The sequence below is a fragment of the Acanthopagrus latus genome, chromosome 13 (assembly GCF_904848185.1).
Source record: "Acanthopagrus latus isolate v.2019 chromosome 13, fAcaLat1.1, whole genome shotgun sequence".
In the NCBI taxonomy this organism is placed as follows: domain Eukaryota; kingdom Metazoa; phylum Chordata; class Actinopteri; order Spariformes; family Sparidae; genus Acanthopagrus; species Acanthopagrus latus.
The window spans coordinates 142,008-163,550 of record NC_051051.1 but is presented as its reverse complement, the minus strand read 5'-3'; the positions used below and the strand labels follow the sequence as shown (position 1 = coordinate 163,550).

General features: G+C 39.3%; 1 protein-coding gene across 2 annotated transcripts in view; it reads left to right on the top strand.

The window, feature by feature from the left end:
* jakmip2 (janus kinase and microtubule interacting protein 2) overlaps window positions 1–21,543 on the top strand; it is a 36,484-nt gene that overhangs the window by 1,472 nt on the left and 13,469 nt on the right. For both annotated transcript variants that reach the window (XM_037119667.1, XM_037119669.1), the window contains exons 2-8: window positions 13,041–13,289; window positions 14,701–14,955; window positions 15,058–15,300; window positions 15,973–16,182; window positions 19,652–19,750; window positions 19,833–19,979; window positions 20,075–20,215. In XM_037119667.1, the coding sequence (XP_036975562.1) occupies window positions 13,161–13,289; window positions 14,701–14,955; window positions 15,058–15,300; window positions 15,973–16,182; window positions 19,652–19,750; window positions 19,833–19,979; window positions 20,075–20,215 (1,224 nt within the window). In that variant the 5' untranslated portion in view covers window positions 13,041–13,160. The remainder of the gene's footprint in view (window positions 1–13,040; window positions 13,290–14,700; window positions 14,956–15,057; window positions 15,301–15,972; window positions 16,183–19,651; window positions 19,751–19,832; window positions 19,980–20,074; window positions 20,216–21,543) is intronic.

The following is a 21,543-nucleotide window of genomic DNA, read 5'->3' as shown; positions in this document are numbered from 1 at the left end:
CTCAGAGTCCTTTACAATGGCATACAGATAACATTGAAATCAATTAAAAATTGCATTTCAAATACATTTAAAAAGACATCAAGAAACAAAACATACGTACATACAAGTTAAGAAATGGGTAAATAGGCTAAAATAGAAAAGGTTTAAAAGAGACACGAACTTTACAGAATAAAGTTCAGAGCTTTTAGTAGTAGTCGTTGTACTCAGTAGTACTTCAGTGAAGTAGTACTAGTACTAGTAGCAGTAGCAATGGTAAACAGAAAGCTCCTCAGTCCTGATTTAAAACAGGTGAGAGTTGTTTTAGATATGTGGGTCATAATAACTGAACGCTGCTTCTCCATGTTTAGGTCTGACTCCAGCGACTGAAAGCAGACCTGAGCCCAGTGACCTCACAGGTCTGGATGGTTCAGAAACCATTTAGTGCTTTATAAACCAACAGCAGGCATACATATATATATATATATATATATATATATATATATATATATATATATATATATATATATATATATATATATATATATATATATATATATATATATAGCTGTTTGAATTGAATGTTTGAATTGAATATTTATATATATGTACATATGTGTGTGTATATATGTGTGTGTGTATATATATATAGATATATATATCTATATATATATATAAATGTACAGGTAACATGAGCAATCAAGCTAAAAAGCTAAAAGGAAGAGATGTTAATAGTGGGGGTAATCGTAATAGTAATATATAATATAGATAATATATATTATTATAGATAATAATATAGATAAATAATGTTGATAAATGAATGAATAAAATAGACTACAAAATTAAAGAAGATGGATGGCGGTAGACATTTGTAAATACAAGTATATTTATAAATGTCTATCTGACTGTATCTATGTCCTGCTGGTTGTCTCGTTTGTTGTGGCAGGAAGTGACATATTTAGCAGCCAACACTGCACATTCTCTCTTTTCCCCCAGAATGAGGGGTCTTTTCTCCCTTTCTGTCAAACCCCCGAATTCAGGGCAATGATTTTGAAATAGTGGAAAGAATTCCTCTCTGATGTGTCTGTATTTGTGACACTGCGTTAGAAAGTGTAGTTGTGCTTCTCCAGCTCCCTCATCACAGTGACAGCACAGCCTGTCCTCTGTGCAGCAGGTCTGATGGTGTCTGTCCTGTTCTACTGCCAGACTGTGGTCACTCAGTCTGCACACTGTCACTGTCTCTCTCAGGTTCTGATTCGGTTCTGTGGTTAGGTACTGTGCCACAGCATACTGTCTGTTTAGGGTCAGAGATGTTTCCAGTTTGTGTTGTGAGCGTAGAATATCATTCCAATAAGTTGTGTATTTTTCTTTTTCTTTAGTTATAATTTGGTTAGGTCTAATCTTCTGAGTGATAGTGTAACTGCTCTGAGGCTGACCGGGGTTTGTGATTTCAGAAGGTGAAAGGTCAGCCAGCCTCAGGACCAGTTAGCTGAGGGACTCCTTTCTATGCTCAACTACTGGTAGGCAAGGGCTTTATAATGGTAAGAGGCAGGGTCGCTCGTTTTGATATGGCTCCAGAACTTAATAGATCTTTTTTGAATATCTAGAAGTGAAGGATATTGGCCTAACTCGGCCCTGCATGCAGAGTTTGGTGTTTTTCTTTGTACCCAGAGGATACTTTTGCAGAACTCTGCATCTTCCTGATGGTTTTGCAGTCTGGATCAAACCACCTCTCCCTGTTCATTTTCTTTGAGTGTTTTGTTTTGCATTTTAAGTTTGATAATGAGGCCAAATGATGTAATATGTGGATAATGTTTACCAGACACAGCTCTACACCCTCTGGATTCTGAGGGTAGCTCTGGACCAGGTTGGAGTCTAGAAGAGACTGGATTTCTTCACTGACCATTGCATCCTGGTACTGTTCCAGGCTGTTTTGTGCCCATTTGTATTGCTTCTTTATTTTGTACAGTTTACATGGCTGAGAAAATGTGTTACCTGTGTCTGCTCTTTCCAGATACAAAGTGATCTGAGAGTGATCTGATAGAGGTGTTTGTTCTTTCACCGTGAAGGCTCTCAAAGAGGTTTGGTCTAAATCTGTTATAGCATAATCAACAGTGCTGCTGCCGAGGTTTGAACAATACGTATACCTTCCAAAGGAGTCCCCTCGCAGCCTTCCATTGACAATGTACAGACCCAGCTCTCTGCAAAGCTGTAAGACTTGTTTTCCACTCCTGTTTGTGTTTTTGTCATAATTATTCCTGTTGGGAAGGATAGGGAAGTCAAGGTTAGTTCCAGTGATGTAACTGTCACCCCCAGTACTAGTAAAGTCTAGCTCCTCACCAGTTCTAGCATTTAAATCTCCAGTGATCAGCACAGATCCCCGGGCCTAGAAATGGCTGATCTCTGCTTCTATGGTGGAGAAAATCTCCTCATTGAAATATGGAGATTCTATTGGGGGAATATAAATTGAACATTAAAAAATCATATTGTTTTTCATTTTTTTACCAAATGTGATATTTCCCTTTTTCATTATTTCTATTAAGTTTGCTTATTAAATTAACTTATACCACATCAACATTTCCCCTGAGTCTCTACCCCGGGTGACTCCATTTAGTTTTGTTGATGGGACTATAAACTCTCTATAGTTAGGGGGACAACCAGTGGGGGCATCTCCTTAGCACCAAGTCTCCTGTAAAATAACAATATCTACATTGTTAACTTTGTCTAAGAAGTCAAGGTTTCTACTTTTTAAACAAAATAAATAAGAGTTTAAACCCTGAATATTCCAAAGAGACATGCTAAATGATTTCATTGCAGCTGTAACAGATTGTCACTTTAAAAAAAAGAGAAAAAAACAAATAACTGTTTTGAACATAAAATAACTTTACAGTGTGATGATTACATAAACCATACATTTTCATACCATGAAGTGTTTAACGTGTGTATACACAGTGTTTAGTTTACTTTGTGGACATTTTGTTAAAGAACCACTACCTGCTCATTACCACTGACCATGACTGTGGCCCATAAGATGAGAGCATAATGTGCTCAGCATGTCCTGGATGGCTCTCAATTTCTCTGTGGGCGGGGCCTGCTGCTCCACTGACGACCTCGACATAGGACGGTCTGCCTGGCTGGGTCTGTTCCTGCTGCTTTTGTGGAGGAGGTGGTGGTGATGGTGGTATATTCTTTGACAGACAGGAAGCCAGTGTAAAGATTTAAGAACTGGAGTGATGTGATCTATTTTTTTGGTTCTTGTACTGTACAGCAAGGTGTAAATAAGATCTTTTCACATCGGTTTGGGACTGCGGGTCCTCAGGAGACTTAGATCACACCACAAAAGCTGTATGGAGCCATTTTTTTTTTTTTGGTTGTTGTTTTAAGTTTCTGTTCAGGTCCCCGTCCATTTCTGTTGTTCCTTGAGAATGTTGTGAGACTGTTTTGCTGTGAAGCTCCAGAAATATTTTTTCACCCAACTTTCTATCAGCATGAGGGTGTGGAGATAATGACTAAATTTTCATATTTTCTGAGGACTTTCCCTTTAATTTCTGGATCTCCCTGCCATCATGTGTTGTTGCATTACTGGACACATCATATTATTTCATAAATAAAAATGTAGACATGTAGAAATACTTCAAAAGTAAAAAATACCCCAAGATATAACTTATTTACAGTAGCTGTAATTAGTTACTTCCAGTCTGGGATGGCATCAGTGCTGCTCAACAAGTTAATGAAGATCAAAATGTTAAACTCACTGTAAAGAACTAAAGTTTCATCAGCTGAGATTAGACCATCTGTAGAAACACAAACATACTCAACCAGCCACTCCTGTGGATCAAACTGATCAGTATTATTCAGTTATGACAACTAATATACTTTTAAATGTGAGAAATCCTGGAGAAAGTTCAGGGTTAGGTCAATAAATTCTGACAGCTCCAAGCCGTGTCATTGTTTGACAATCACTAAGTGCTTTCAAAACCACTATGTTAACTGATCATTCAGGTGACCTGCAGACACGGAGGAGGAAGCATGTTCATACACTCTGCTGTTGTTTTGGATTACAAGTCATTTTTGGACTGAACTTAACTGCAGTCAAAACATAATCCATGAATGAGCAGGAGAGTGCTGCTTGACTTCAGCCGACACGATGACCCTTTAAACCAAATTACATCACAGCCAGATCCCAGACTGATTAGACTGAAGTCGCTCACTGACATCAGGGCAGTGCTGCCATCAGTCTGACTAACTTTTGCTGAGTCGTTGCAGAATATCTAGTGTGAGTCCACAAACCTTATTCAGGGAATTTGTATCATTATATATTATGTGAAAACACATTCAAACCATGGATCAGACCACATGATGCACTTTTCTGCAGTATGTTCAGATTTATTAGAGCTCTGTTCATGATGTTTTGACCTGAAGCAGATGGATTAGAAGTCATTTTTTGGCTAAACTAAAAAGCAGTCACAGCATAATCCACAAACGAGCAGGAGAGTGCTGCTTGACTCCAGACGATGTGGTGGCATTTTGAACCCGGGACTGATTAAACTTCAGTTGACATCAGGGCTGGCGTCAGTCTGACTAGCTTCAGCTGACTCAGTTGCGTAACCTTGAGTAGCAAACAGAATAATCAAAATGTATGATTCTGTTTGCTAGGACTAAAAATTCACGATAGGATGATGGATAGAAGTGCAGTAAGTAACACACACATCAAGGTTTTTCAGGGGTTCACTTCTTTCTGGGGAGCCTCACAGTTATACTTACTCTTCACATTGATCATCATTGATAAATCATTGATTCAACACATTTAAAAGCACCACCTTATTGGCGAATGAATTCTGGTAAATGGCATCATCATCCTCATCATCCTCACAGATGATCCCATGATTTCTGTGTGGATCATGATTGGCGTGCTCCTTTAATGCCAGAGCCTTTTCATCGTGTCTTACTGATGTCATCCTACTACACAGACTGATTGAAGCCCCAAAGGCCTTGGCATGAGATATGAAAGTATCACTTAGAATTATGTTTTTATATACATACATATAAAACCAAATCACACAAGCTTACTAAGCAATACATTCATTTAAAGGAAGGCACAAATGTTATGATCTTCAGATGTGCTGGTGGCCTAATGACAGGCTGTTCCTTCAGGCATCCACACAGTGTCAGCTGTCCTTCCTGCTGCAGGCAGCTTTGAGTCTGGGTTACATGTTTCATCCTCTTCTATTAGTTGATAGTTTGCTCTTCTTTAATACAATCTATATTTCTGCTGCCAGTTCATCTGTCTGTGTTTGTGATTGGTTAGACATTGAAACTCCTCCCCTTTGTATGTGATGTATTACCCTCTGGCTAGCCGTGGAAAACCTGGATTGACTAATGGAGTTGAAACTGTTGTAAACTGTGTAAATGCTCAGCACCATCATCAGTGTTAGTGAAGACAGATAATTAACTTCGTCTGGTATTGGGGAAAGTCCTTCTCATTTCTCATTATGTGTTAATATTAATTGTATTGTATATTTTGTGATCAGGTCTAAGTCAAAGGCTAGTATATTTATTTCATGTTTTGTTCCGTCGAAGCTTCCATATATCTGTACCTCTCTACCGGAGGCATTACCTGTTGGTGCTGTCTGTCTGCCTGTCTGTCTGTCTGTCTGTTACACCTGCATCTGAGTCTTGTGACTATGATATCTTAGGAGTGACAAGAGAATATGTGAGAGTGTGTAGCATCTTTATGTCTGATCACAATCAGGCTTACTGGACAAGAATGGACAAGAAACTGACTCTGCTTTGTGTTTCTCTAATTTAACTTACACACTAACAAACAAAACAACAGAACAAAACAAAGCTTTAGAAAGTCAAATCCATTTTACTTATATATCTCTGTATTGTAGATCAATATTTATCTGAAGGGTCTGACAGAACAACATCAGTTGGAATACAGTCGTCAACCAAAATCTCATTAGTTTTGCTGATATTGAGCTTCAGGTCACTGAAGCTCAATATCAGTCCTCTGTGCGCTTCAGGAAAGACACAGAGTCACTGAGTAGAAAAGTTCCTCAGCACATATACCTGTCAGTATAGGCATAACTTCCATTTTGCAAAATAATGAATACATTTATTCACTTTGATCAAATTCCTTCAAAGTCTTTTGTGCAAATATTATGAGTCCGGACAGACATGACTATAAACTTCAACTCGACTGGTTGGTGGAGGCATAAAACCACAAGGGGGTAAATCTAATTATGTAATAGATCAAAAGTATCAATCATAACCAGATTAAATATTCAGAGATGCTTTTCCTTTGGGCTTTTTCCTCAACATTTTGGCATTTGATCCACTAGAATTCCACCCTCACTTTCCTAAAATTGATCTACGGCTATATTTGCTGACATCAAAATGGCTTTAAATGAATGATAGTCTTTGATAAACGTATGGAAACACTTAACGATTACTTGGTTTGGATTAATAACTCAATATTGAGGGTTTGTGCAGCTGTTTCCCACATTTTTTACCAGTATCTGTTCTTGTTCTTCTTCCCACTTCTCAGTTCTGACCTACATTTTATCAACTGTTTCCTTCCAGTGCTACAGTGTCTTGCCTGGCTGGCTGCTATCCTCACACCGTTTTAGAGGGCTTATGGAAACTCCAAATATTATCCCAAAAAGCAACCAAAGCTGATCTTATTCTTTAATCCAGCCCTAACCCAAGGCAAAATATAGCTTGCACAGCAGTTTGCCTGGGTAATGGATGACAGATGGTCGGTCCTGATATAGCAAATGTTGGCTCTATGTTGAAAGATTTATTTTGGGAAATGAAAGACTGCATAACTCAATAGCATTTTGTTTGTGAGCAGAAAGGAAATCACCCACTTCTGTTTAATCTCAACCTTTACATGGTCAAAACTTTAGATTAAATGCCCATTTCTAGATGTTGAAAGCTTAATATTGATGCAAGTTGCACCTTCTCATGTGACTCATAGAAGTGAAAGACAGTTAATGAGCAAAATTTGGCAAAAACTGATACAAAATTTGGCAAAAACTGATGCGAAACATTCCTAAATGCAGCATGAAAAAGATGTGAAGTCTGTGTGTAGTGAAGGAGAAATGTGTGGCCTTAAATCTCATAAACCATGAAACACTTGCAGGCATGGCTTTCACCATGAGGACACTGAGTAGCATCAGACTGAAGGCGGCAGGCAGCAGCGAGGCATGCTTGCCCTTCTTTTTGTATCCTTTGAGACTCTGGCTGTAAAATCCAGTGCTATCAGCCGAAACTGATGTCTGAGGAGTCAAAATTGGGTCACGGTGCCAGTGTGCTTCATGGGAAAGGCGAAGATGCAGTCAAGCAACCCATCGGAGAAATGTAAAAGGCAAAAAATGGAAAAGAGAAGTGAAAATCAGACTTCATTTTTTCAAAAGACCACAAACACGAGTCAATAAATGCTAACATTTCAGTAGAATAAACCCTCTGTATATTAATGCTAGCTGCCCAGCACCAAATGGCAGACAAACAAAGTTAGCAGCTAGCTCGTGAACATGGTGGAGCATTTAGCTGCTAATATTTCCCACTGGAGATGGTTAAAGGAAAAGTTTTCCCAAAAATAAAAATGTAGCCATTATTTACTCACCCTCATGCCAAAGGAAAGTCAGTTCTCGTGGTCCACATTTCTGGAGGCTTCATACAGCTTGTGTTTTCTTCTGAAGCCCTCAGATTATATGTTTATTTGTTAGGATATTATGTACACTGTAGCTGCTGAGATTAAAGTGCTAACGTGCACCCCTGTCTGGAGTGGGTGCACAAGCTCGATGCATATCTAGTATGTAAATAACGTATTAACAAATTAGTTTGGTATCCCTGAATTTTCTTTATTCAATTTTACTTTGGTCCAAAATAGATCCTTAAGAGCCACGGCTTTTGTTACAGCAGTAAAATGATTTCAAATCACTGCTAGTGTTGTTACATATCTGGTTGATGTAGGCTAAGTCGGCAACAGTTTCAAATAATCGGCTTAATTCAACAAAACATGTTTCCTTTATTCATTTGACCCTCTGGTGTGCTGAGCATTCACTAAGTGGTGCTTGGTGAGCTAGCAGCTGAGTGGATAAAGCCTTCTTGTTGGACTGTTTTTATTTGATTTTTTTAAAGCATAATTTGAAAATATGGTTGAATTTTTCAAATGAATTTTTTTGGCCAATTTGTGTGCCAGGAAATAAAGATCACTCAGCTCCGTGGCAGACGGTACAGGCATCCCTACAGCAGACATCTCCAGCTAACTCAAACAGCCAACTAATACTCTAAGTTATACGAATTTCATGAACTTGTGTCAGTAAGTACACACGTGTCAGTGATTGAAATTACTCTGCAAGTTGCTGTCTGTCAGTACTAGATTCCTAATTTGAAGTTTGCTCAATTTTGTCAGTAACACTAAAACATTTGCTACAATAACAATCTGAATGTAGTAACTAAATGATTTGCAACCACTAGGTTATTTCTTAACTGTAGAGGAAGGTGTCAAAATAACACGTTTTTGTCTTTAGAGAAAAATGACAACAATTGCAAAGTGTAAAATTGTGGTGCAACCTGGGTTTCAAAAGTTGATTTAACTTAAAAAAGTAAGGAAAATGATGACCTCAGAATTACCAAGTATATAGTCTATTCAATTTAAGTTAAACAAGTTTGAATAAATTGACTTTGTCTGATTTTACAGTGTATGGTTAATCAAGCTCAGTTTTAAGCCTGTTATGTAAGAAGTTGCATTGTAAGAATAGTCGGCCAGAAAAATATATTAAATGCACTAAAAATGACCTTTGTCCTGGCTTTAAAATCAGTTCAGGATCCACAGAGCATAGTCATAAAAAACAGTGAAAATAATTCACTCAAAATAGAAATGAAAGGTTGGAGAGATGAGGCGACATCCGGTGTGTGGCCCACTGTCACCCATGATGCCCGTCTGTGGCTGTGTTATGTTCGTTTGGCTAGCCAGAGGATTATTTCCCAGTGCAGTCTGAAAATGGAATAGGACAGTAATCAGATTACCTTAGGCTCCCAGCAAATTCATATCTAGTCTAACCCTTCAGAACGTTATCAGAATGCTGTGAATGGTTTGTAGGTTAATACAGTATTAGTAGTCATGGTGAGGTGAGGGTGTCTATGCATGACAGAAGATGAATGTAGATGAGTCATCAGTGAATCATCATCACATGTGTTATTGCTAAGCTTTACCCGCTAAAAAATAAAATAATAAATAAAATCTAAAACTAAAACATTTTAACTATTGTCATCATTTTTGATCAATATGCAGAATACTTCCTGGATGGAATAATCGTTTGTCTGTGGGAGACGTCATTAAATGTTTCTATGTATGTCCAGTTCAGGTATTCCCTCCAGCGTCCTTCCTGTCTGGATTGGAGAAGTGTGATGACATGTATAGAATAGGCTGAAACAGTGTCCACCGTCTGCTAACAATAGCTTACTAGCCTATGCAGTTATTGGGTAAAGCTCCTTTTTCTGCTGCAGCTGTGTGTGATGAAATATTAAACGGGTGCAGAAGGTAGTGCTGAGTAAGGATGGAAAGAACCGGCTCTCACTAACTGGCCGGGAATACATCACAGTTGCCAAGTCTGCTCATTATAATTGACTTTGGGCTTGTTTTTCTGTAAAGTCGCTTATATATTGGTAGTAGCGGGTCGCAGGTTTTTCAACCACAGAAGCCAGTTGTTTTGGGCTTGTTTTCATAGGCCCCAATATAACAAAGTGACAACATTAATGAGGAGACACTGTAATTATCCTGTAGATTCTCTAAACTATTGCAATGAATTGTGATCGAGCTTTAAATTTACGGTCCCTCAGTGAAACTTTAATGTGACTTTAACTTTTCTCTATGTTACGTCGCATTCTGAGATCGACACTTCTCGGCTGCTATGACGGCTGCAAGCGGAACAAGCTACTGCTAACATGAGTCGTTCAAAAACCTTTTTAGTAAACTCTGTGTACACAAATAATATTCTCAATGCTCGTGTTCATGTGTAGAGGCCCTGGTGATACTACGAGCAAAGTTTCATGTTGTGTTGAGCCTTCTTACTGTTTTAAAAACAGAGATTTTAATGCTATCGCTAATTTGCCCATAGCACTCCCATTGAAAATGAGTTTGACCCAAAAAACGAAAATACGGTAAATCTTAAAAGTGCCTCTTTCGTCATAAGTATGCTTTTACACGAAGGTTTGACTCATATACATTCACAAAAAAAGCCTCGGTTGTATTTTGGCGAGAGTTTCACTTAAATGTACGTCCTCATCTGCAAAAGTCAGCTGTTATTGGAAAGAGCTTTCCAAATAACAATGAGACAGTTCACATTATTAGCAAATCTGTTCTGTTCAAATCTGCACATGCAAAATCTCTGTACGTCTGTCCATCCTGGGAGAATTCCTCCTCTGTAGCTTCTCCTCACTTTCTAACATCTTGTTTTTCTCCTTGTGAAAAGTTGTTTATTTTTCAATATGGCAAGTTTTTCCTCACTCTGATCGAGGGTCTGAGGACTGAGGCTGTCGCTCACTGTACAGACTGTAAAGCCCACAAAGATCCAGGGAATCTTTCTGTAAAACTGATAAGCCCTTGTTGATTCCCAGTGGAACATCTTTGAGATGAATTATTACTACTAGAAAAACTGTAAGAAATCCTTTGCATCGCTCGTGGACAAAGTATACTGATTATATAAAGTCTGAAGGCTTGATCACCACTATATGTTTATGATTAGTAAACCTTAAGTTTGCTATTTTGAAACCACTAATATTGTACAAAGTATATTTTAGTTGTAATATTGTAGAAAAGCACAACTTGAAATGTATGCAGTGAACCTTTATGTGCTAAACTGTAATATTTAAAATTGTACACATGTTTTATAAGTGCACTACAACACCATTAGGAGTATTGTTGAATTCATATATTTGTTTTTAGTTTATGGAAGTTGAACTTAATATCTTTTTGAAGCACTTTAATATATTTATGTACTTCTGGTTTCTGGTTTGTTTTTTCTACAGGGATCCCATTCATGACAGTAAATATTTCATGTTCCGCTCCATTAACTGGAGCTCACACCAACTGAACACAGTTGTCCTATAATCACAAAAAGACTATTAGGAAGCAAATTAAACCAAACATTAGTATGAGCACATATTATTCAGGAGTTCTAAGTTGTTCTACTTGATCTGTCATTTTGTGTTTAATCAATAACATAGTTATGCTCTGTCTAAGTTATTTACCCTAGCAGCAATCAAAGGATTTCTGGTCCAGTTGAATATCAATATCCAATTAAATTCCAGCTGGAGGCTGGTTGGTAAATAATTTGCAATGACATTCCTTTACAAAGTGCCCTGAAGCCTACGCATTGCATTTTGTCTGGCTTAACTGGGACAACAGGAAGCTTGTACTGGATGTGGGGACGTTGAACCACATGTGGATTATTGGGCATACTGGATCCACAATCTGTTGGATCCACAATCTAAATTTCAATCTCTTTTTTTAATTATGAAATGCTCTGTGGACGACAGCCAGACTGGAAATGACTATGAATTTCTTCATTTGCACCATCAAACCACAATACTGCATTGAGCGCCTCCTCTTTCATTGTGCTGCTAGGTGTTAATCACTTTGCAGTAGTTATAATATATCACCCAATCAGCAGAATCACATAAATAAGAGGACGTAAACAGTGTAAGACAGGGAGGCCTGTTGGAAAACACACTCAGTTCAGTTGCTTGTGCAGCTAGAGATAATAAAGGTCTCTTCTTTGTCTAGAAGGGCTTTGTGATCTCAGCCAAATGGTTTGTTCTGCAGAACACACATCCTTTCATTTTCTGCCTACATGACACAGTTTAAACTCACCCATGGAGTACATTAAGAACACTTTCCTTGTTTACCAGGTCATATCATTGCTGAAATAGGCAAACCTTATGTCAGGACTTTATTCTATTACTTAAAAGACAAAAGTTCTTTCCATGACAACTAAAATTCCTAATTTCCACACAGTGATTCTGGCTGATTTGTGTCATTTACTCTCTGATAGTCTGTGCCGTCCTGCTTATATAAGCTCCAAACATGTCTGTTTTAGTACCCAGCGGGTTGTTGGCTTTCATCTGACCTCAAGCTGTGGATGAGGAAAAGGCTGAGAGTTGGGCAGGAAGGATTACCACAGACTTTGCATATACCCAGACAACCATTTAGTCTAAAAAACCCTCTTCTAGTATTTTACGCCTCCTTTCTTTAAGCTTGGATGCAAACAAACATCTTATCACACCTTTACTTCAGAGCTCTGGGGTTAATCACTATGACACAGGCACCACACTGATACCTTTTTTCCATTCTTATTTATGTTGTGTTGTTTCTGTCAATGGTTGACAGGGAATGCAACACGGAGGGAGTCCACACAAGAGATTTACTTGAAGCAAAAGTGATTTTTTTTAAAGCCATGGTTAACAGAAAACCCTGACGAGGCTGAATGTCAGCTGTAGGATAGGCTTTTAGTGTCTAGAAGGACAATGGTGGGCCTAATCAGCTGTTGACACTCCAGTGCATTATGTAATGCCAACTGGAAATATTCTGGGTGCTTTGTTTACAGCACAGTAAACATGGCCAATGATGCTAACTCATTTGTAATGCTGAGAGTTTCAGTGTTGATGTCACACACTGCTTGATAAATCCTTGACTGTCACAGCTGCTGTGACCAGGGTCAAAGGAATGCAAAAGGCCCAAATACAGAGGCTCAGAAAACTGTGGAAGTTGGTGTCTTGACACCAAACAATATTCCTGGTTCAGACCAAACAATGCAGCCAGGTCATGAATAGATGGTGACTGTTGTAAGTTAGCAGATAGCAGATAGATCCCCCTCGGAGTTCACTGCAGAAAAAAAGGAACTGGAAATTCACTTCTAGTTTATTAACAAATGCCAGTCATTTTAAGATGGTATTAAAATCATAAGCCCTGATGTGACAACTCATGACTTTCCTTCAGTGTACACTACATATGTCTAAGTCTGTCTCTCCTTGTCTCTCCTCCATCTATCAAGCCCTTTTGTCTGATAAGAGAATGAGGAAGAGGAGGAACTGGAAAAACTTGGGAGCGCCTTGGAAAGTTTCTGTGACGTCTCAATGAAAGCATCAGAAGAACCTCTCTAGTAATCGACTCAATGGCCAAGAAAGGGCGTACAAAGGGTGAGAAGCCCGAGGCGCTCATCTCTGCCCTGCAGGCAGCTAACGAAGATCTCAGGTCCAAGCTGACTGACATTCAGATTGAGCTACACCAAGAAAAATGCAAGGTACTGTACAACATGGAAACACATTGATTTGCCCTGAATGTTTTCAATATAATGTTAGCTTGGTGAATATTACTTTCACAAAGTCATAAGTCAAAGTGGCTAAGTTTTTGAAAACCAGTCAATAGATCATCTAATAGAATTCTTAGAGTGACCTTTGGACAAGCTGCTTACGTCTAACCAGTGTCTTGGAAGTGCAAGTACATCTTGTGACATGTCTCCATACATGGCATGTTTATGTTGTCATGCATGCTCTGTATGGCATAAGTCTTGTCAACAGAATAGTACACTGTGCATTCATACAGTAAGCTATTGTGCTTTCCTAAGCAGTGTACTTGTTAATGTACATCCTCATGTGGTTAACACCGGGATGATCAGTGTTAAATATTAAACAGCATGATTGATGGTTTTCTTAATGGCCACACAGTCATCGGGTTGAATCTAGCCGGCGACCTTTGTTGCATGTTGCCCTCTCTCTCTCTCTCTCTCTCTCTCTGTCTCTCTCTCTCTCTCTCTCTCTCTCTCTGTCTCTCTCTCTCTCTCTCTCTCTCTCTCTCTCTCTCTCTCTCTCTCTCTCCACATTTCCTGTCTGCCCCCTCAACTGTCGCTATGAATAATTAAAGGAATAGATAAGACAAAATGTTTAAGATGGTGATATTCTTTAATCGACAGTAACATATCACAATTACATTTGAGCTTATCATGATTTTGCGCTGCAAGTCATTGAGGGCACCACTCAGGCTACATTTAACTGTTCTATCTCAAGCTGAATTCAAAAGTCCTCACAGATACCAGTTGTATATGTACCGTGATGTGTTCACTGTCATCACATCAAGTCTGTGAGGCCATGAGACTGTCCTATGACATTTGGATTCAGCTTTACTTGTTGGTTGTTGGAGTAAAACAGGAACTGAGAGTGAGACACATACAACTCAGAGGTGGAAAAGCATGTTCTGTGTGAGAACAATCATCTTATCTGTGTTTCATTTGCTGTCTTGTGTGTCTGTCCTTAAAATCGCACGTCAGTGCCAGTAAATGGGGAGATATCTCTGTCACAAAGATACTGCATTATTCACCAAGAAAAGTAGGAATGATATTAGGGTTAGTGCATCAGTAAAGCAGCAGTTATTATACTGATAACTAGATATTTGGATGTTATTAGCAGCTTTGATAACTTTTTTTTCATTTGAGGAACCTCTGATGTCATTTTGTCCCCATCATTTTTTCAAACCATTGTTACATCCATGAAGTTGGTTGGTAAAAATATGACATTATTACCTCGACTAAATGAGCTTCATTTAAATCAAAGAAATAAGAGCATTTTTAAAATATTTGAATTAAAAGAAAATGACTGAGGTCCTTTTGGAGAACGGTATGCCACTAATTCCTCTTTCCTCTGTCGCTCCTCTCAAAGGTGAGCAAACTGGAGCGCGACAAGGTTCAGGAGGTGAAGCGGGTGCGAGAGCAGGAGCAGCACCGTCACACTGCCATGTTAACAGAGCAGCGGGCCAAGTGGCACGAGGAGAAGCAAAAGGAGCTCCAGGCTCTCAGGGAAAACCTGACACGGCAACACGAGCAGGAGCTGGCTCGCCACGCCAAAATCAAAGACCAGGAGAACCAGAGGCTCAAAGCTGCACTGAGTGCTATGCGTGATGGCAGTGGAGAGAAGGTGAGGAGAAGATAGGGGAGTGAAGCCATAGTAGTTCATAAAAAATTAATATTCTGCAAAGCCACATGAATGGTCTTCCTCTTTCTCCACTCCCGTCTTCAGGTGCGCACTGCCCTGACCCTGGAAGCCAAGGAGGAGGCACGGCGCTTCTTTGACGTGGAGAGGGTGAAGCTCCTGCAGGAGATCGCTGAGCTAAAGTCCACTAAGAAGCAGACGGACGAGGCTCTCAGCAACATGATCCAGGCTGACAAGATGAAGGCTGGAGACCTGCGTGTGGAGCACCAGCAGCACCAGGAGCAGATTTCCAAGATCAAGTGGGACTGTGAGAAGGACATCCGCAGACTGGTATGCACACATCACTGCTGAAGCTCACCTGACATCATCCAAACTGCTCCTGTTAGATGCAGCACAAGTGGGACAGAGCACGTTACTGTCACAGTTGTCAAAGAGTTTTTGTGGAGCTACAGGGAAACATTTCAGTGGAGTTGTTTTTGGGCTTTGAGGTTTGTGCTTTGTTTACACAAATGTAGTAGGTTTAAAAAGATATTTAGAAATGTTGAAGTGCCCTTAAAAACATAAACACTGAAATATTCTGCAAAATAATGCCACATGATTTCAAATATAAACAAATAAAGACAACTAGCTGTAACGTCAGTAATTCATGTGAGGATCAACAAAGCAGATAAACGAGTGTGGGTGATAAAAAGGTCGATGTTCCTGTAGAGGGAGCTCAGCCCAACCAGGCTGACATGTGCACATCTAAATGTAATGATTCTTTTTTCTGGTTATAAATTGATATGTATTAGAACAATGTTTCAATTGCTTATTGGACCTTGCAATCACTAAAAAAAGACCCCAAATGAAATGGAGAAAAAGGCTGTTTAAGAGTGTTTCTCATTTTATCTTATTTGATTTTTAACATAGTTATGTTCCTTGTCTTTTCACAAGGTGAATGACAACTAAACTACACCAGAGTGACACAGCAATAATGAAAAATGTCCTTCTGCTACCCTCTAGGTGGATGAAATCAAATCTAAAGACCGCACCATCTTCTCTCTGGAGAAGGAGCTGGAGTCAACGGCAGGCTTCCTACAGAAGCTGCAGCTTCAGAAGGACGCCCTGGATGAACAGCTTTTCCTCGTCAAGGAGGCCGAATGTGGCCTTGGAAGCCCGAAGAGAGAGATTCCAGGCAGAGCTGGAGACGGAGCGGAGCATTGTGGTAGCCCAGTAAGTAGAGAGGAATTACAAGGAGGGATTTCCTATCAAACATTGGTATCAGCCTTATTTGAGAGAGACTGGAAGCCTCTCTGCCTCTTTATATTTGAGGCATTTGAACAAATTTGAGCATTACTCAGTCTCCAAGTCAACCTTTAGGAGCCCACAGGCTCAGATTTGTGAAGCATAATTAGATTTGTGCTGACATAGGAGGACTGGGTCATGAGCATAACATGATTTGATCATGCAAGAGTAATTGCAAAACTGAATCTGAGTCAACAAAGGGGATTCTTGTACCTGTGATGAAGCCAAGCAAAGCTGCCTCTGATCAATTTGTGCTGTCTGAATCACCTGATCCTGTACCACTCACCTTCTTCTTTCAAATTAGAATACTGGACAGGGGCACTATTTCAGATTTTTCGGTAAACTTTCTAGTTTTTAAGCTATAATGGCAAAGCAATCTTTAAGATTCAAACTGATCGGAGTTAACCATGTCGTTAACATGACAACTATGATATCTACCAGTACTTACCTGGTAGATATCATAGTTGTCATGTTAACGACATGGTTAACACCGATTTTAAATCTTATTGCAGAACCAGATTCAAGGTTTTTATTTTCATCTCTTTCAGTTTGCCTTTCAGGTTGCTTTCTTCAATGAAAATTATGACTAGTCATGATTTAGTGACTATCATCGTCAACGAACCTTTATCACGTGATGAAAACAAGACGAGATGCAACGTAATGGTCATGGTGGTCATGTGAAGAAAACTCTGATCAAATACATAATACAATACTGTTGACGAGTAAAACCGGGACTAAAGGTGGTTTACAAAATAAAAACTCTGCTAAAATATCTCTTCATTTTTGTTGACCAGAGCGAGACAAGAAATGTTATAACGTTATTTCATCTCGCTATTATTATTATTTTGTAATATTTCTGTTTCCTGAGTCTTAATTCAGGGGCTGCATCAGATCACACTGTGCCAGTCCTCACTCATGCAGCATTATTAAGAAGATGCAGCTGCGGTGGGTAACGTCAACAACAACTCAAGACACAAAGTTAAGTCTGACACAAAGAAAGGGACCGATGGCCGGCCAGCCGGGGTTTCGGTGTTTCCACGGCGTCCCCTGTCAGTCTAAACCCGAGGACAGTTTATAATCATATGGATGCTGTTAAAATGTGGTGTGATTGAGATCCTGACCCACCAAACATCCTGGAAAGTGACAAAGTTAGAGTTTTTCACTTTAAATGACATAATTACATAAATCACCATCAGTAAACTGGACGCTGTCTGACTCACTCGCAGGGACGGAGGCTGTTTTCCGGGGAAAGTTCACTGAAGTCTCGGTTTGGAGGGCTGACCGCTGCAGTGATTTGTTTTCATCACAAACATTCGGTGACTTAACAATTCCTGCCGGTGACAGACGCTGTTTTTAGTCGGTCGGACAGTCAGGAGGACAGATGCTTCTCCTCGAACATAACAGTCGACCAGCCGTGTGTGTGTGTGTGTGTGTGTGTGTGCGTGCTTGCTGCTGTTACCAATTGACATAGGCCTATAGGTGAGAGGGGAGGAGGGTACAACATAGCAAATATAATACAAGTACACAGATAGAAATTGAATAACTAAAAAGAGACTACAGAGAGAATTACAATTCTCATTGACTAAAACTAGACTAAAATGTCATCAGTTCTCGTCAACTTAAACTAGACAAAAGTAGTCATGGGTAATTCTGACTGAAATAAGACTAAAATGCTCAGACTTTTAGTCGACTGAAACTTTACTAGACTAAAAAGAGTATAAACATGACTAAAACTAATAAAAACTAAAATGACAGTTTGACACAAAGACTAGACTAAAACTAAAATGAAAACAGGCCGCCAAAAACAACCCTAGTAATGAGCCCGATATGTGTTTTGTTTCTCTGATCCAACTCCATGTAGGATCTAAACATGACTCAAACAAATACAACTCCTACTAATGATAAGATACCGCCACAAGCAGCATTTTCAGGTGACAATGCTTTGAATCAGAGATTACTTTTATATTGAGGGCATTGATCAGACGCTTCTGTCCAAAGTGACTCACAGTAGTTCATGCGTACATTCACACCCTGATGGTGGCAGCTGCCATGCAAGCTACTTACCAGCACAGCAGGAGCAGTTTGGGTTTCAGAATCTTGCCCAAGGACACTCTGACATGCGGACCAGGGGAATCAAACTGGCAACCTTCCGATAACAAGGTGCTGGCTCTACCCCTGAGCAACAGCCAGAATTTGGCTGATATTTGGTAGAAAGTGAAGGTCCACATGCTAAAACTGTCCAAAAGGAATAAGGCACACAGGCGTAAAACTGGCCTGAACAGCCCAACAGTTTACTTCCATAAAGCTCATCGGAAGTGTGAGAGAAGTGAAGCAGCTCGCTCATGAGCTGTCAGTCTCATGATCAGCTGAACTGAACACAACAATCATCACGATTAAAGTGTGTCATTTCATGAACTGACCCAGTGTTACTGTGACAATTATAACAGTTAGATTTTAATTTCCATGAGATACAAGCACATTAGATTAAACTTGTCTTGACCTTCACAGATATGGAAATTCTATTGTCGTCTCAGTTGATTTAATCTATTTGTTGTGTTTAAGTCAGCCTCCTGCAACATGCCACTAACACTGAATTCTAAGTGGACATGATGAGTTTGCTGTGACTGGGAACAAAAAATTTCATTGTCGTACTCGCCTATGATAACAAAGTGATCATAACACACACACACACACACACACACACACACACACATATATATATATATATATATATATATATATATATATCAATGTATGTATTTAAACAAGTATTTCTGCACTGTAAAATCTGAAAAGTGACTTTACTTAAAAGAATTAAGGAAACAAATTATATCAAAATTACAATATATTGAAGTAAAATAGCAATTACAAGTTTTAAGCTCGTTAGAATCAGATATCATACATTGTATAGTACTGAAATCTACTGGTGTACTTTCATGAAAAAAAAAAATGAAAATTTCAAGTTTATATCAAGCTACGCATTTATTGCTTAACATGTCAGAATATATATATGATATAAAAGTGTGTTTATGAAAAAGAGTGGTGGTGTACTCCAGGCTGTCTATTTATCATCAAACTAGAGGCAGATGTCTGTGCTCCTGATGAAAAGGTCAGCACATGGATAAGGCTTAGAATCTAATTCAAGTGTTCCTGCTCCATTTATGAGTGCCTCAAGTTTTATTTTTTTTCTCAGAAGATTTATTTGTTCAACCACAAATGATTTAAGGGTTGTTACAACTAATATTAATGAAAATACTGTGTTATATTGTGTGATTGATACGTGAAACCATGATATTTTCTGGAGATGGTGGTCAAATTCCTGCAGCATGGTTTTCCCTTTAAATCATTACAGGTTTTTCTTTTATCCTAATAACTTTTCTGTTTTTGTTTCTTTCAGGACCTGAGGAGAAACCAGAGGCGCATTGCCGAACTCAACTCGACTATACGCAAATTAGAAGACCGAAACTCGCTGCTGGTCGATGAGAGGAATGAATTGGTATGACTTTCGTCTCTCGCTGTATATTTGTCTTGCGTTCGTTGCAATATCAAACATCCATGTGTCTCTTTGTCCCCACCAGCTGAAGCGAGTTCGAGAGTCGGAGAAGCAGTGTAAACCTCTGCTGGACAAGAACAAGCTTCTGAGTAAGAGGAATGATGATTTGACTCAGAGTATCCAGAAGCTGGAGGACAAACTCAAGAGCCTGGTCAAGGAGAACCTCGAGATGGTCAGCACAAAGTCATACTGGCATCACATATTAATTTTGTACTTTTTTGGACAGTTTGATGGACAGATGGATGTTGTAATCTTGTGTGTCCTCAGAAGGAGAAGATCAGCTCCCATCCTCCACTGAAGAAGCTGAAGTCTCTGAATGACCTGGACCAGGCTCACGATGACCAGGAAATAGCCTTTCTTAAGCTTCAAGTCCTGGAGCAACAAAGCATGATCGATGAACTGACAAGAGTATGTTTTTTTCAGCGTACTGGGTGTTCAAAATGTCCATTTGTGCCTCGTGTCCTCTGATCTGCTTTTCTCAATAATTTGCAGAGTAAGCATCTTGGGTCATGGGGGTTAATCCTGTGGAAAGGGGATATTCATTTACCCTTGCTCAAAGGAAAACTCCTGTAAAACATACACAGTTGAGTGTGAGGCATATAATTACTTAATTGTGTGTTGTTATTTTCATAGCAGATATTCTGCACTCTGTCGGCCTTTTTAAGGATTAAAGTGACTAAATGTGCCTGCAGCTTTTTTTTTCAAGTCCAATAAAGTAATAATGTTAAGACTGTGAGGGGTCTGCAAAGTTACATATTCAGAGCTAAGACTTAACTGCAACAGTGTGTTTTCCCTTACTGTGAGTTGAGGAGTAAGGGCTTGGGATTGTCTACACATCCAGGGGCCTCAGAAGCCATTAATCAGCTCTGTGGGTGTGTTGAGGTTTAGCTAAGGGACAAGGCCCTATAGAGCATTAAAACTTACTTTACATCTTATGCCAGATGTCCAGAGCTGACTCAATGAAAATATTTCCATATAAGCATAAAGAGACAGTCATCAGTTATCCGGTCATCTTTAGGCTGTACACGCTAAATCTCTCATCAACAGAAATTATGTAATGTTCAGAAGACCAGAGGGAGGTGATAGGTCACTCCTCTTTCTCCCATTGTAAAGATAGATTCACAATCCACCAAAGTGACCAATTAGAAGAAGTAGGAAGGTGCAAGCAAATAGACTTTAAAAAAGCCTGCACAAGGAGAGACAGGGGATGGTGGTACTTGATAGGATTTCTGATGGAGCAGAGGGCAAAGCATTGGGCATCACTTTGTCACTGATTGAGAATACCAGAGAGCGACAGCAAGCTTGAGATCTGTGTCATTCTACTTAGCCTTGCCTCTGCAGAATTCTTTTATCAACATACTGCAAACACAGAGATGAAAAGCTCATAATTATCACAAAACCACTGACGTGAAATGAGAATTGGAAATGCATAATAACCTATGACCAGGAGGCATTATGTGCATCATTTATTGGACGATATGATATTTTTAAACATGGTAGTCAACAAACTGAAATGTGCTGTGAGCTGTATGAAGGAGTTTGGTGTTTAGCGTTTTTTGATCATTGTTGTCCATCCATCCATCCATCATCTGTACACATTATATGTACGCCGCTTAATCCTCTGCAGGGTCGCGGGGGATCATTGTTGTTTTGTTGTGTTTTTTTGTTTAATGTCATTTGAAAATAGGAAAAAGGAAAACTTTGTTTTTGTTCATATGTGTTCTCTTTTCTCTTTC